Source organism: Asterias amurensis, chromosome 2 (genome assembly GCF_032118995.1).
Source record: "Asterias amurensis chromosome 2, ASM3211899v1".
Classification (NCBI taxonomy): domain Eukaryota; kingdom Metazoa; phylum Echinodermata; class Asteroidea; order Forcipulatida; family Asteriidae; genus Asterias; species Asterias amurensis.
The window spans coordinates 9,900,627-9,913,751 of NC_092649.1; the positions used below are offsets into that span (position 1 = coordinate 9,900,627).

The window sequence follows — 13,125 nt, forward strand, 5'->3', positions numbered from 1 at the left end:
CGAGGCCCTCGGGTAAACAACTCCTTTTAAGGGAATGCTATGCGCATCGCATGATGTGGCAAAACTGTCTCGGCCGTTGCTCTCGACCAATAGGAATGAAGAAACTGTTTTATAAGCTCAGGTGCAAACTTGCGTGTCACGCCCATGTTTCAACACTTTCTATTGGTCATAAACAAAAGTTTATACACACGTGACGCGCTCTCCACCGATAGGAATAGCGAAACTGTCAGAGGTATTTGTGAATAGTCAATAAAAAACTTAGGGGGACTAATAAAGGAAAGGGGAGGAAGAGAAAACTGCAATAGAATGTTTCAAATTGAAAGAACTCAATTATCCTGGTTGGGTAATTAAAAACCAATTGGATTGCATGATGCATTAATAATAGTGCTTTTAAAATTCTATGAATAAATAATTAACAAATGTGCAGGGAAATAATTCTGAAGTCAGCTGAGCGTTACAAAGAGATATGTCTGACCTTGGTCATGCGCTTCCTTATGGCAAGCCATAAAAGTGTTTATTCTTTACGTAATGGGGTAGAATATTGAGGTTAAAAATATTTTCTAAAACAAATATATTGGTACCTACCCTGTAGGAATTTTACCAACCACATTGGTGCCATATCTTTCTTCTAGCCGTGCAAAATGGGACACCAAAGTTGTCAAAACTATCTGAAAATGCAATTATATCAATTATAAATATATCTATCTTATACATGTATATTAATTTAGTAGTAAACCACCATGGAAACCGACTCGGTAAATTTGTATGAATGTTTTGGTTGAACAAAGAAAAATTGACTGGAGCGAGACATGGACCTGGGACCTCCAGTTTAAGGTGTCACGCTCTACCAACAAGTATCTAGCCCTTGGCGGTCTCCCCATTTTGTTTTTAACAAAAAGTAATAGACTTGTGGTATCCCTGTTGAATGGCTTCTGACACTCACCCATGAACAACGATATGGACATAAAAGAGAGGCTGTAAACGGTGTGTTCAATTAGCTTCCCTGTGTCGACCCCGCGGTGCTCGCTCATGTGAGCCCCTGACAAGAGCTAATTGAACAATCACTCACCCTCTCGTTGTGATGTCAAGCACCTGGGGCCAGCCCCCGAGTGACCCACTCTACAAGCAGGGCATTTGGGGCTGACCGGGTGAGCCCCTGGAATGATGTCGAAGCTATTTGAACGTACCGTGGGCAGACCGGGGTCGACCCAGGGAAGCTAATAATCAAACGAACCCATTCATTGAGCCATCAGCAGGGCCCAAGTTCATGGCTCTACTTACCGCCGAATTCTGCGCTTACAATCACGATTCCCTGCTAACGTGCAAGTGACAAATTTTTGTGCTAGCCTTGTAAGCGTAGAATGCCTAGTAACGTGGAGTACGCACGAGCAAAGCCAAAATTCGCCGCCAACCCGTGAAATACACTTGCCATAGGCACAGAACTTCCTGCTTCCGTAAGCGCCGATTCTGTGCTTACGGTAAGCAGAGCCATGAAATGGGGCCCAGAACTTGAGTCTGATGAGCTAGACAGCTCAGTCATGACCACGCCCATATAAATTAAACCTAAGCCTGGGCGACTAGTGTGATGAGTGTCGGACTCACAACTTGCTTAGTTGAGTTATAAAAGTGATTCTTGGAAATACAAAATTAGCCCGATTAGTGTCAAAGTCGCAACTATTTGAGGCGCTATTAGTCAAAAAATAATTTTCGCTAGTCTCCCAGGCCTTTTGAAAACTCTAACGAAAAACTAAAGAGAGCAAGAGAAAATTACACTTACTGAGAAGAGCTCCAGTGGTATTGGGTACTTCATTTTGTCTTTATATTTATCTTGAAGTTCCTTGACGGACACCAAAGCGATTAAATTAACGAGAGCTATAATGAGCTCTGATAAGTTGGTAGATGCTAGATTGGAGAACAAATCAATAAATGTCTGTTGGAGGAAGAAAAGATAGACCAATATATGAGCTGTGGAAATGATGTTAAATCTAATTCACCCCTTCAATAAAACATATAAAGTTAGTGTATTTGCTCTCTCAATTATTGGTTTTTTTTTCTTCTATGCAAGTAATTTTTTGCATCTTGGTTTTTTCGTTAGTTAACGCGATTTTTAATAACGTACGTTGTAACATGTTTTTTTTTTGGTAGTTAATGTGATTGTAATAAAGAGCTGTCATTCTGTATTGACATCCCATTAAAAGCAATGCACACTATTGGTAGTTGTCAAAGACCAGTCTTCTCACTTGGTGTATCTCAACATATATGCATAAAATAACAAACCTGTGTAAATTTGAGCTCAACCGGTCGTCGAAGTTGCGAGAGAATAATTAATTTTAATTTTAACTTTGATACGTGCTGTTAATTAGTATTACATTTTCAACAAAATATCTAATTTGCATGTTCACAAACTATGAAATAATGGACGAAACTAAATCTTCCCAACGTAAAACTCAATAAGGTTGGGACCATAATGGTCCCGGATGAGTTTGAATGAGCGCGAGACTTGCAGTTTATTCTCACCTTAATGATGGCGAATGGTCCACTGTACCTCATCACATCTATACCAAACAAGTACTTGAACTGACTGTTGAAGACGTAGAAAGCTGCACCGGTAGTAAAACCCCGTACCAACGGCTCGGCAAGATATGTACTGACAAAGCCTAGCCGAAGTGCTCCTAGCACAAACTACAAGATAAGAATAGAATACAACAGTACTTTGTTGCAAACTGCTTACTGACCAAAAGGACCTAAACAAAAGTTAGTGGCCTGAGGTTTAGACCATAGCACAGCAGAGTTTTTCTTAAAGGCTAATATAAAAAGGCTCTGCTCAGGTCAAAACATCAGGGCTCAATTTCATAGAGCTACTAAGCACACAAATTTGCTTAGCATGAAATTTCTTACTTAATAAAAACAGGTGTCAACCAAAGGTCCACGTGAATTTCAGGATAAGCATACAATAGCTGAATACTAGTATCAAGCAATATGCACAACATGAAAATTTGGTTGGTAATCCTGTTTTTATCAAGGAAGAAATTTCATGCTAAGTACATTTTTGTGCTAAGCAGCTCTATGAAATTTGGCCCAGGCCACTAACTTACATTTGCAACAGTATTTATTTCATATTATTAAAATGGTGCTTGGCAAATTAAAATTCAAAGAATACATATGGGAGACAATAAAACATGAAATTAAGAATATTTTGGAAAAACAAAAACCCGGAAACGACAGATGATTTTGAAAAAAAAAAGAGAGAAAAAAAGTGGTTACTAAATATTTAAAAAAACATCACATGCAACAAAACTTAACATGTTACAGACATCTTTGAACAAAGCATAGCCTTCAAAATCACATGGGTCAGTACAACTTTAATTAAAGAGGGATATTACAAAATCACTCTCCTGTGAAACATTCAGAAAAAATTGCCGACATTAAAAATCTCCAGGGATAGTTTGATGATTGTATGGCCGAGTCCAGTCTCAATTGTTAACCTTGCATCATATTCAAGTTGTATTAAGGTTGCCTAAAGTCATAAAATCATCCTAAAACCCTTAAGGTACCATAAATTTCTGTATTATATACCACCCCCCCCCCAGAAAAAAAAAAAAAAAAAAAAAATCAAGGTGAAATTAGATTCAGGACTTCAGAGTTTGCTCTTGCATAAGTTAACCTCTGTTTAACCGTACTCTATATAATCAGCTTATTCAAAAAACCAAGGACGTATGCTTTGTTTTTGAAAGGGAACCTAGGCATTTTCTCCTTGGTAAAGGGTACCCTTTGAGGAAAATGTTAGTTTCTACTGAAACATTTTTAGGGGCAATGACCAGTGGCAATCACCTTTGTTGCCTCCTTTAAATGAACGTTATAGAATTGGCAAGAAACGAAAATCGTAAAGATCACAGATTTACTTAAAACTTCCACTGGCTAATGATGATGATAGTAGAAAATATCCCTTGAAATATTTCTGTCTGAAATGTCACATTTGATGAGAAATAAATAATCTAATTTCGCGTTTGGAGTTTATCGCTCAGTGAGCATTTTATTCATTTTTGTTTTGGCATCGATGCAATGCAAAATTTGTTGTTACCGGTTTTTCATTATTCTCTCGTGACCCAGATGGCCAATTATTTTAAACTCCTACAGGTTTGTCAGTATGTTTATGGTGGATACATAAAGCGCTTACACTGCCAGGCAACTGTTTTGTTAGCAAAACCAATTCTGTAATGTTCCTTTAAAGCCATTATACACTTTCGGTAAACAGTATTGTCCAAGTCCCACACTTCGTGTATCACAACTTATATATAAAATAACAATCCTGTGGAAATTTAGGCTCAATCGGACATTGGAGTCGGGAGAAAATAACGGGAAAACCCACTCCTGTTTTCGCGCGTTTCGCCGTGTCATGACATGTGTTTATAACAAATCCGTGATTCTCGCTAAGGAGAATTTATATTGTTTTACCGTTTTCTCAAAAAGTAAAGCATTTCATGGACTAATATTTCAAGAGAAGTCTTTCACCATTACCTTCTGTAAACCCTGTAAATTATTTGTAAATCTGTGAACTTTTATTTTTTTTCAGTACCGAAAGGGTCCAATGGCTTTAAGTATCAGGCCTGCTGTTTACAAGAAGGCCTTACCTGTATCATGCCAACAAGAAACGCTAGAGATGATGCAATCTTGGCCCTCTCTAAACCTTCATTATACGGTCCTTCTTTAGGTCTGGTCTCCTCTACCACCCTGTCCACAGCTACAGCTGTCATTATACTGACCACAGCAAAACTTCCTGGAAACAACAACAAAGGGGTGATAAATCATTGGAATTCAAGAATAAATTTAACTTGTTTCAATATGATCTAGGTTTAAGCAACTACATTAATAAAATCAACATGTAATTAAATAAGGTTTGTGGAAATACTTATATATTTGTAATTATTTCAAGTGGTTGAAATTCAGACACTGAAGTTATGCAAGTTTTGCAAGAGGTTAACTGCATATTTTTCCTGATCTCTGATGCATTTTTTTGATACACTTGTGGTGAATAATCAAAAAATTAATTACCATTAAAAGAGCCGCTGTTATAATAAAAGCTTATAAAAAACCCAATACCCAATGAAGTAATTTAGATTTAGAGAAGAGGGTAAATATTCACCAACAAATATGAATCTGAAAAAGTCTTCAGGCATGAAGCCTTTCTCCAGGGACCCCAAAGCACACAATTCCATGCAACAAGGGTTACTTTTTTCATCTCCCTATTTTCTTGCAGCTTTGATGACTGATTGAGCTCAAATTTTCACAGGTTTGTTATTTTAAGTTAAGCATATGTTGAGATACACTAAAGCGAGGATACTGGTCTTTGACAAGTACCAGAAATAAACCCTGCCTGTAAAACAGACACTGTAGTATTATTATAGTTGCCAACTTCCCAAGTCAACCATAATACGACAAGAGAGGATGAGACTGACTGACACCAACAGAGGGCAGTCTTCAAGATCGAGTAATTCACCAGAATACTTGACGACTGACTACACACAGGCCCTATATGCCTTCCTGGCACTTTTGACCTTCAAAATTGTACCAAGACATTAAAAAAACAATTAATAAGGGAATCAATTTATGGTGAAGAGGTTTTCAACTAGTGGTTTAATCCCAACAAGGCCTGGTTCTTGATAATTTTACAGAACTGGTGTTCCGTTTAAACAACCCCTTGTGATGGCCTCTCGACCAATCAGAATGGATAAACTGTCTTAGGTTTTTAAGAATGTTTATTTAATTTTGCAAATCCTTAGCATTCCTGAGATCAAGGTTGTTGACGTATAACTCTTTGAATGCACTGAGGTGTTCATTATTAACATTTATTATAGATTTATTATTATTAGTCTTTTTTTTTTTGCCTCCACAAACAAACCAATAGTATCGAAACATCCACATGCAGGAAGAATAATCCATAATTGGAAACCACAGTCTAGGAAGCGTTGAGCACATCTCAGATTCAAATTAATTTGGAGGCATAAATACTTCTTTGTACATTACCACATTGTTTCCTAAAATGCTTTATATAATCAAAGCTGCTGTCGGCTTTAACATAAACTTATCATTATTACCACATACAACACAGAAACAGATTGGTTTGATCAACAGAGTGGCCCGAGTTGACTTCCAAATGCAACAGATTATACTACAGGTATTACCATTATTTGGGTGTATATTGTTGCATTAAGCATGGTTCATGTTAAACTGGTTTAGAGCGCTTCCATATACATTTTTTGACGCTACATGTTTAGAATGTTGGCAACTAAAACTACCTGAGGGCAAGTAAAACGCACAAAAGTTTACAATACAATAATACAATGGGTTTTTATGCAAAGTTTACACGCCTGGTGGGCAACTACTACAAAAAGTTTACATGAAGCAATGTGTTTCTAGAGGGTTTTAAATGTGTGCATAAAAATGATACACAACTTTTTAGTAAATACTCTCTGAATTTTTCCTATGAAATTGTGGGCGTCCATTTCAATGTACTGCAGATATTGAGGGCATCCATTTCAGTATACTGCAGATGTTATTTTGTGATTGTTCATTGTAGTAAGATAATACACAGTGTTTGTTTAAGAAAAAAAAATGAGACGTTTTATTTACCGCTTACACGACAGCACCCTTCTACAATTCTACTTAATTAGTTAAATAGCTGACATCAACAGGATGCACACAAAATGGTGGAATGGTTGGTTAATTGAATTCATTGTTCAAAAAGCAAATATTTGTTAGTGCGGTTGTGTTCATTTCAGTTGCATGTGTCATCTTTAGGCCAGCTGTGCCTAAATGTTGACATGGAAATTCCGTTTTATTAAAATTATAGCTGAGAAAACAGAATTAGCTGTTGCAAACCCACTTCACTGCTCATGTTTCACTTATCTACCTGTTCATGTTTGTTGTGTTATGTTTGACTCTGCTAGGGTCCAAACGTCAGGCCATTAACTATTTTTTTAAATTATAGCTGTAACATTTAAGGGATAGCTACCTTTTGGTTTGTGGAACCTTGGAATCGTTTTAATCCTGTAAAACTAAAAATAACAAAGTGAAAAAATTTCATTTTGCCGAAAATCCAGAAGAAATGTCCCATCTTTTGAAATGAAATATTCATTTGTTAGTTTTATTGTAAACACCTAAAATAGGACTAAAACAATCAACTGATTAAAAAAAAAAAAAGATACATTTTCCTTTAAAATTTGACGCGGCTTAAAGCAACTGGACACTATTGGTTATTGTGAAAGACCATTCTTCTTACTTGGTGTATCTCAACAATATGCATAAGATAAAAAACCTGTGAAAACTTGAACTCAATTGATCACGAAGTTGCGAGATAATAATGGAGGAAAAACACCCTGGCTCGTCGCACAATTTGTGTGGTTTCAGTTTTGAGACCTCTGAGGTCTTAAATTAAATCAATATATTTCTTATTGTCCGAGCAGGAAGTCCCTCCCATTAATGACAATGTTAACCCCCTCTACCACAGGGAACTTTTGGATGTTCCAACATCTCCAAATGCATCGTCTGTAGACAACACATCAGGGAATCGGACTCCTTCACCAGTAACACCGGCGGTACCACCCATAAGACAAGGGGTCATGTCACCTGCACCACCACTAATCTCATTTATCTCATATCTTGCAGAGTCTGTGGTGTTCAATATATAGGTGAAACAAGAACTACACTCAAGAGGCGTTTCTACGGCCACAGATCTACAGTCAAGACCCAAAAGCTGGATACACCTGTAGGTCATCACTTCAATCTTCCTAATCACTCAATTTCTGACATGATCTTACAGGGCATAGAGGCACTAGGCAACCACAGAGAGACTGTGCGTTTGAGTAGGGAGAAACTCTGGATTATAGACGCCTCCAGACCATTCAACCCCATGGTCTGAACATCCAAGAAGGTAAGGACTAATAAACCATTTGTTTTGCGGTCTCCTTTTTCCCCACACATATCCCCCTTTTAGCCTACGCCTCATTCACTAATTAATTACTTTTTTTCCCTTCCTCTTCCCACCCTTGATATTGTCCTTTGTGTTTCAATCTTGTGGTCAAGCAAGTCCCTTCCCTTCAACCCCCCCCCTTTTGTCCCCCTATTAATTGATTGCCCCTTGCTTTTTTCTGCATGCTTTCTAACCCAATTCATGTATTTCCACTTCACTGCTTATGTTTCACTTAGTTACCTGTTCATGTTTGTTGTGGTGTCATTTAAGATAGCGCATGTCCACCAGTTAGTAAACTAGATATCTACACTGTAACTGGAATTAGGTATTCTCTAAAGGTTTTGCAGAGATTGTGTTTTGGTCTACACAAATGAAATAAATATCATAAAAGTTGATTACAGAGTATTTTTATAAACAGTTCACTTATTATATTTTTCTATAGCCAATAATTTATAATATAACAAACTGTGATCGATTATTAAAAAATGTGAAAACGCCCTGTGGAAATGTAATGTTGCTAAAGTTGCTGGCTGTCAGTCTCAATAAAACAAAAATTGAGAAAAATGTCAACATAAATCATGTTTATCCTAGACTTATTTTAAGATGATGTGTAATGTGCAATTGCATGATGCGCGGCAACAACTAATTAAATAATAAATGTTACGCACACGAGTCCTCACTCTGCCTGCGAGCTCAAATTGATTGCAACATCACACTTTTAGAATAGAATAGAATAGATTTAGAATAGAATTGTGAGTTCAATGAGACTGCTGATGCAGTTTAATCAGAGTGCAATCTTGCCCAGTGCTCTTTAACATTAATTAGACCTAATTCTCCATAATCCATGCCTTAAGTCCTATAAGCCACTTCAGAATTCCAGCTGCGCATGTCTCATTTTCCTAATGACACCTGCATTTTGTCTATCTCACGTAACCTTTTGACACTACCAGCGGTTTAGGGGAGATAGACAAAATGCGTTGTCAACAGTAACAGCCATGTGCAGCTGGAATTTCGAAGTGGCTGATTAGGACACTGAAACAGTCCTTTGTTCGCCATCTTATAATAGAACATCAAACAAGGCTCCTATATGTATCCTATAGGCCACATAAAAAAATGTCCTATAGGAATTCTATAGGAATGTTTACGTCCTTTACATGCCCTATAGGAGTCCTATAGTAATATTTACAGTCCTTTACATGTCCTATATGAATCCAATAGAATCCTATAGAAATGTTTACAGTGTTCTAAACATATCCTATAGGAATCCTATAGGATTCTATAGAGTCCCATAGGATCCTATAGAATCCTATAGGAATGTTTACAATCCTTTACATGTCTTATAGGAATCATATAGGATTCTATGAGTCCCAATGGATCCTATAGGATCATATAGGACTCCTATAGGATTTTTTTGTAAGGGACCCTTGTCACACGAAGTTGTGTGCTTTCAGATGCTTGATTTCCAGACCTCACAATCCAATTCTGAGGTCTCAAAATCAAATTCGTGGAAAATTACTTCTTTCTCAAATACTACATTACTTCAGATGGAGCCGTTTCTCACAATGTTTTATACTATCAACAGCTCCCCATAACTCATTACCAAGTAAGGTTTTATGCTAATAATTTTTTTGAGTAATTACCAATAGGGTCAAGTGCCTTTAAATTAAAAGAAAAAGCCATGAGTGAAAAGAGCAAACGACCTTTGACCTACCTACTGAGATGTGTCTTGATGTTCCCATCATTGCATAGATAATAGCTGGGAAGAACACAGTGTAGAGTCCATAGACTGGCGCCAGGGTTGCCAAGAGTCCGTATGCCATACCTTTATAACAATGAAGTACAGTTAGTCAATTTTGTATAAATGCATAATTGCTTATACTGATAACCCGAATGTGTAACATTCACAGCAAATATTTCATCAAATATTGATATTCAAATGGTTTTGTCATTTTGAATATTGGTGGAGAGTTCTAAGGCAAAGGAAATATTGACTTCCCTCAAAAGAGAAAGGAAAAACACCCCCCCCCAAAAAAAAAAAAAACAAAAAAAAAAAAAAAAAAAAAACCAGTTCAACTGTTAAGTTCAACTTTTATTTGAATTTGAATTGGACACTTTCTAACTTTAATTATTGGTCCCAAAAAATATCTTCAACATATCTAGAAACAACCTTTGATGGATCAATTTTTAGAAAACAAGTTTCAACATAAAAATCACAAGGCATTTATTATTTGTAAAAAATTGCCACAGTATACAACAATAACCACAAGGGCATTTTTTTTCTACCAACAAAATATTTATCCATGATTAGTTTTTTTGTATAGGTTTTGTAAGTTGAAAAGAACCAATTTACAAAATACACGTAATTCCCGCATGTCATTGTATGGTATACCAGTTGAAGTTTACTCCAATTCTACAGCAATTTGTTTGGATCATTTCCCACTCTCAGAAAATCCAATTCAGTCCTACAGTACCATACCTAATGTTTATCCTTAAATGCATAGAGCATCTGGGAGCATACAAAAGTGATTTGGTGCAATGGTGCATTGGTAGGGGGTTAGGGATTAGCTTGGGTTTTAATAAAATATTATAGAGCCAGAGGCGCAAGATGCGGAACTCGGACTGAAAAGTGAAATACCTCTGGACGCCATTTTAACAAGTAACTCTTTTGATACAACAATAGATCAGTTAAGATCAGCGCAGACAATGACCATTCTTATCAATGGGAAACATAAAACATTTACTTGCTGAAATGCCACCCGTGCGTATTTCAAGTTCTAACAATAGATAAAGCTTCAGTTCCGCATCTTGCACCTTAGGCGCTCTGTAATTTTTGCTTTTAATATCCACAGCACATAATATGAGTATTGTACCAATATATTGTCCCAAAATCTAACCCCCTTTTATTCAAGTATTGTTCCTTTGTTTTTATGATGGTTATTGGGGAAAACAGTTAATTTAGGCACTGGATACATTTGATAATTGTCAAAGACCAGAGTATTCTAACTTGGTGTATCCCAACATCCATAAAATAACAAATCTATGAAAACTTGGACTCAATTTGTCATCAAAGTTGGGAGAGAATAATGAAAGAAGAAACACCCGTGTTGCACAATTATTTGTGTGCTTTTCAAATCCAAATAAAAGGCTTCAGGTCTAAAGTATTTTATTATTTGAGTTAGAAATTAGCTCGTTCTCACAAACTATGTGACTTCAGAGGGAGCCATTTCTCGAAAGGTTTTATACTTTTAACAGCTCTCCATTACTCACTTGACTACCAAATAAATGTTTATGCTAACAATTATTTTTAGTATCTTTAAAGGCAGTGGACACTAAATGGTAATTACTCAAAATAATTATTGGCATAAAACCTTTTTTGGTGACGAGTAATGGGGAGAGGTTGATGGTATAAAACATTGTGAGAAACAACTCCCTCTGAAGTGCCACAGTTTTTGAGAAAGAAGTAATTTTCCACAAATATGACTCCAAGACCTCAGATTAAGATTTTGAGGTCTCGAAATCAACAATCTAAACGCACACAACTTTGTGTGACAATGGTTATTTTTCTTTCATTATTATCTCGCAACTTTGATGACCGATTGAGCTCAAATTTTCACAGGTTTGTTATTTTATGCATAATGTTGAGATACACCAACTGTGAAGGCTAGTCTTGGACAATTACCAATAGTGTCCACTGCCTTTAAAAGTACATTTAGACTTCTCTTTCTTTAGTTGTCAATAAGTCTGGTATGGGTCTTTTTGCTGGCATGTTCTTGCAACTATATGTAAAATCTAATAATTTTGCTGGTAGTCTTAATAAAAGATAAGGGTAGGAAGGAGTGAGACACAGGAATTATTAAACTCAATACTATAAACCACCATGCTGGCAAGCCTCTTCAATTACAGTGAACTGAAGGGAACTGATGTCAGTGTCTCGCAACCGGGCAAGTCCGGTGATTTTATAGAGAGTAAAATATGCCTGTGAATTTTGTACACAGAGCTTCGAAAGTACCAAGTATACAGTGCTAACACACAAAGTGTAAATTAAGAACCTTCTTTCTCATTTTGATTCTGGCAGTAAAAATAAAATTAAAAACTTCCTGCACGTTTTCTGCGAAAAATGAAAAGATCCTTAATCTATAACACTAATCCCAATTTCCGAAGGAGCTATTTACTGAGGAAAATAATCGACTTCCTTTTTTTCTTGTTCAGCATTGATGTGAAAGTGAAAGACCAAGGAACTTTTGCCTTGATGAGGAATTTGTTTGTCCACTATAAAATGGTTTTAGAGTAATCGAATGGGTATAGTTAGAACTAATACCAACAAAATTACTTGAAAAAAATATTAAGTAAAATTCTTTTACAAATGAATATTTTTGAGTTTTGTCCATACATCAATGTGTGTTGTGTGTTAAGCACTGTATGCCTACTCAACTGTACCTACAACTTCCGTCCAGAGGAACAAAAAACACACTGGCACATTACTTGGGTGGAATTCCAACCCACAAACTTTGACATTCGATTAAAGACACTGGACACTATTGGGAATTGTCAAAGACCAGTATTCTCACTTGGTGTATCTCAACATATGCATGAAATAACAAACCTGTGAAAATTTGAACTCAATTGGTCATCGAAGTTGCGAGATAATTATGGAAGAAAAAACACCCTTGTCACATGATGTTGTGTGCTTTCATATGCTTGATTTGGGACCTCAAAATCTAATTCTGAGGTCTCTAAATCAAGTTCGTGGAAAATTACTTCTTTCTCGAAAACTACGTTGCTTCAGAGGGAGCTGTTTCTCACAATTACAAGTGATTCATTTATTCCTATTTGTTTTCAAGCTACATCTTTGGCTTTGTTCATAGTTTCAGTAGGCCTAAAATAACACCCATTATTTACAAATAAAAGTAAATTTTAACGGTCGTGGTCATGACTCACCCTGGGGTAACCTCATAATTCCAACTGTAAGTCCTGCTGCACAGTCCCCCATTAGGTCACGCTTAATGTCATATGCTGGAAGCCAATCAAGTATTGGAATGACTCGACGGAAGAAGCCCTTTAAGCTTTGACTTGTGCACTGCTGCCGACCGACAAACCTGATCAAAATAAAGATAGGGTGCATGACTCAAAACTTGTCTGTGCGTTTTTGTTTTAAA

General features: G+C 36.5%; 1 protein-coding gene across 1 annotated transcript in view; it reads right to left on the reverse strand.

Moving 5' to 3' along the window:
• The window catches only part of LOC139954415 (prestin-like), a 57,168-nt gene that overhangs the window by 34,921 nt on the left and 9,122 nt on the right, over positions 1-13,125 (reverse strand). The window contains exons 3-8 of the mRNA XM_071954208.1: positions 12,908-13,065; positions 9,681-9,791; positions 4,632-4,777; positions 2,518-2,682; positions 1,778-1,930; positions 586-668 (exon numbers count right to left, since the gene is read on the reverse strand). Of these exons, the coding sequence (XP_071810309.1) occupies positions 586-668; positions 1,778-1,930; positions 2,518-2,682; positions 4,632-4,777; positions 9,681-9,791; positions 12,908-13,065 (816 nt within the window). The remainder of the gene's footprint in view (positions 1-585; positions 669-1,777; positions 1,931-2,517; positions 2,683-4,631; positions 4,778-9,680; positions 9,792-12,907; positions 13,066-13,125) is intronic.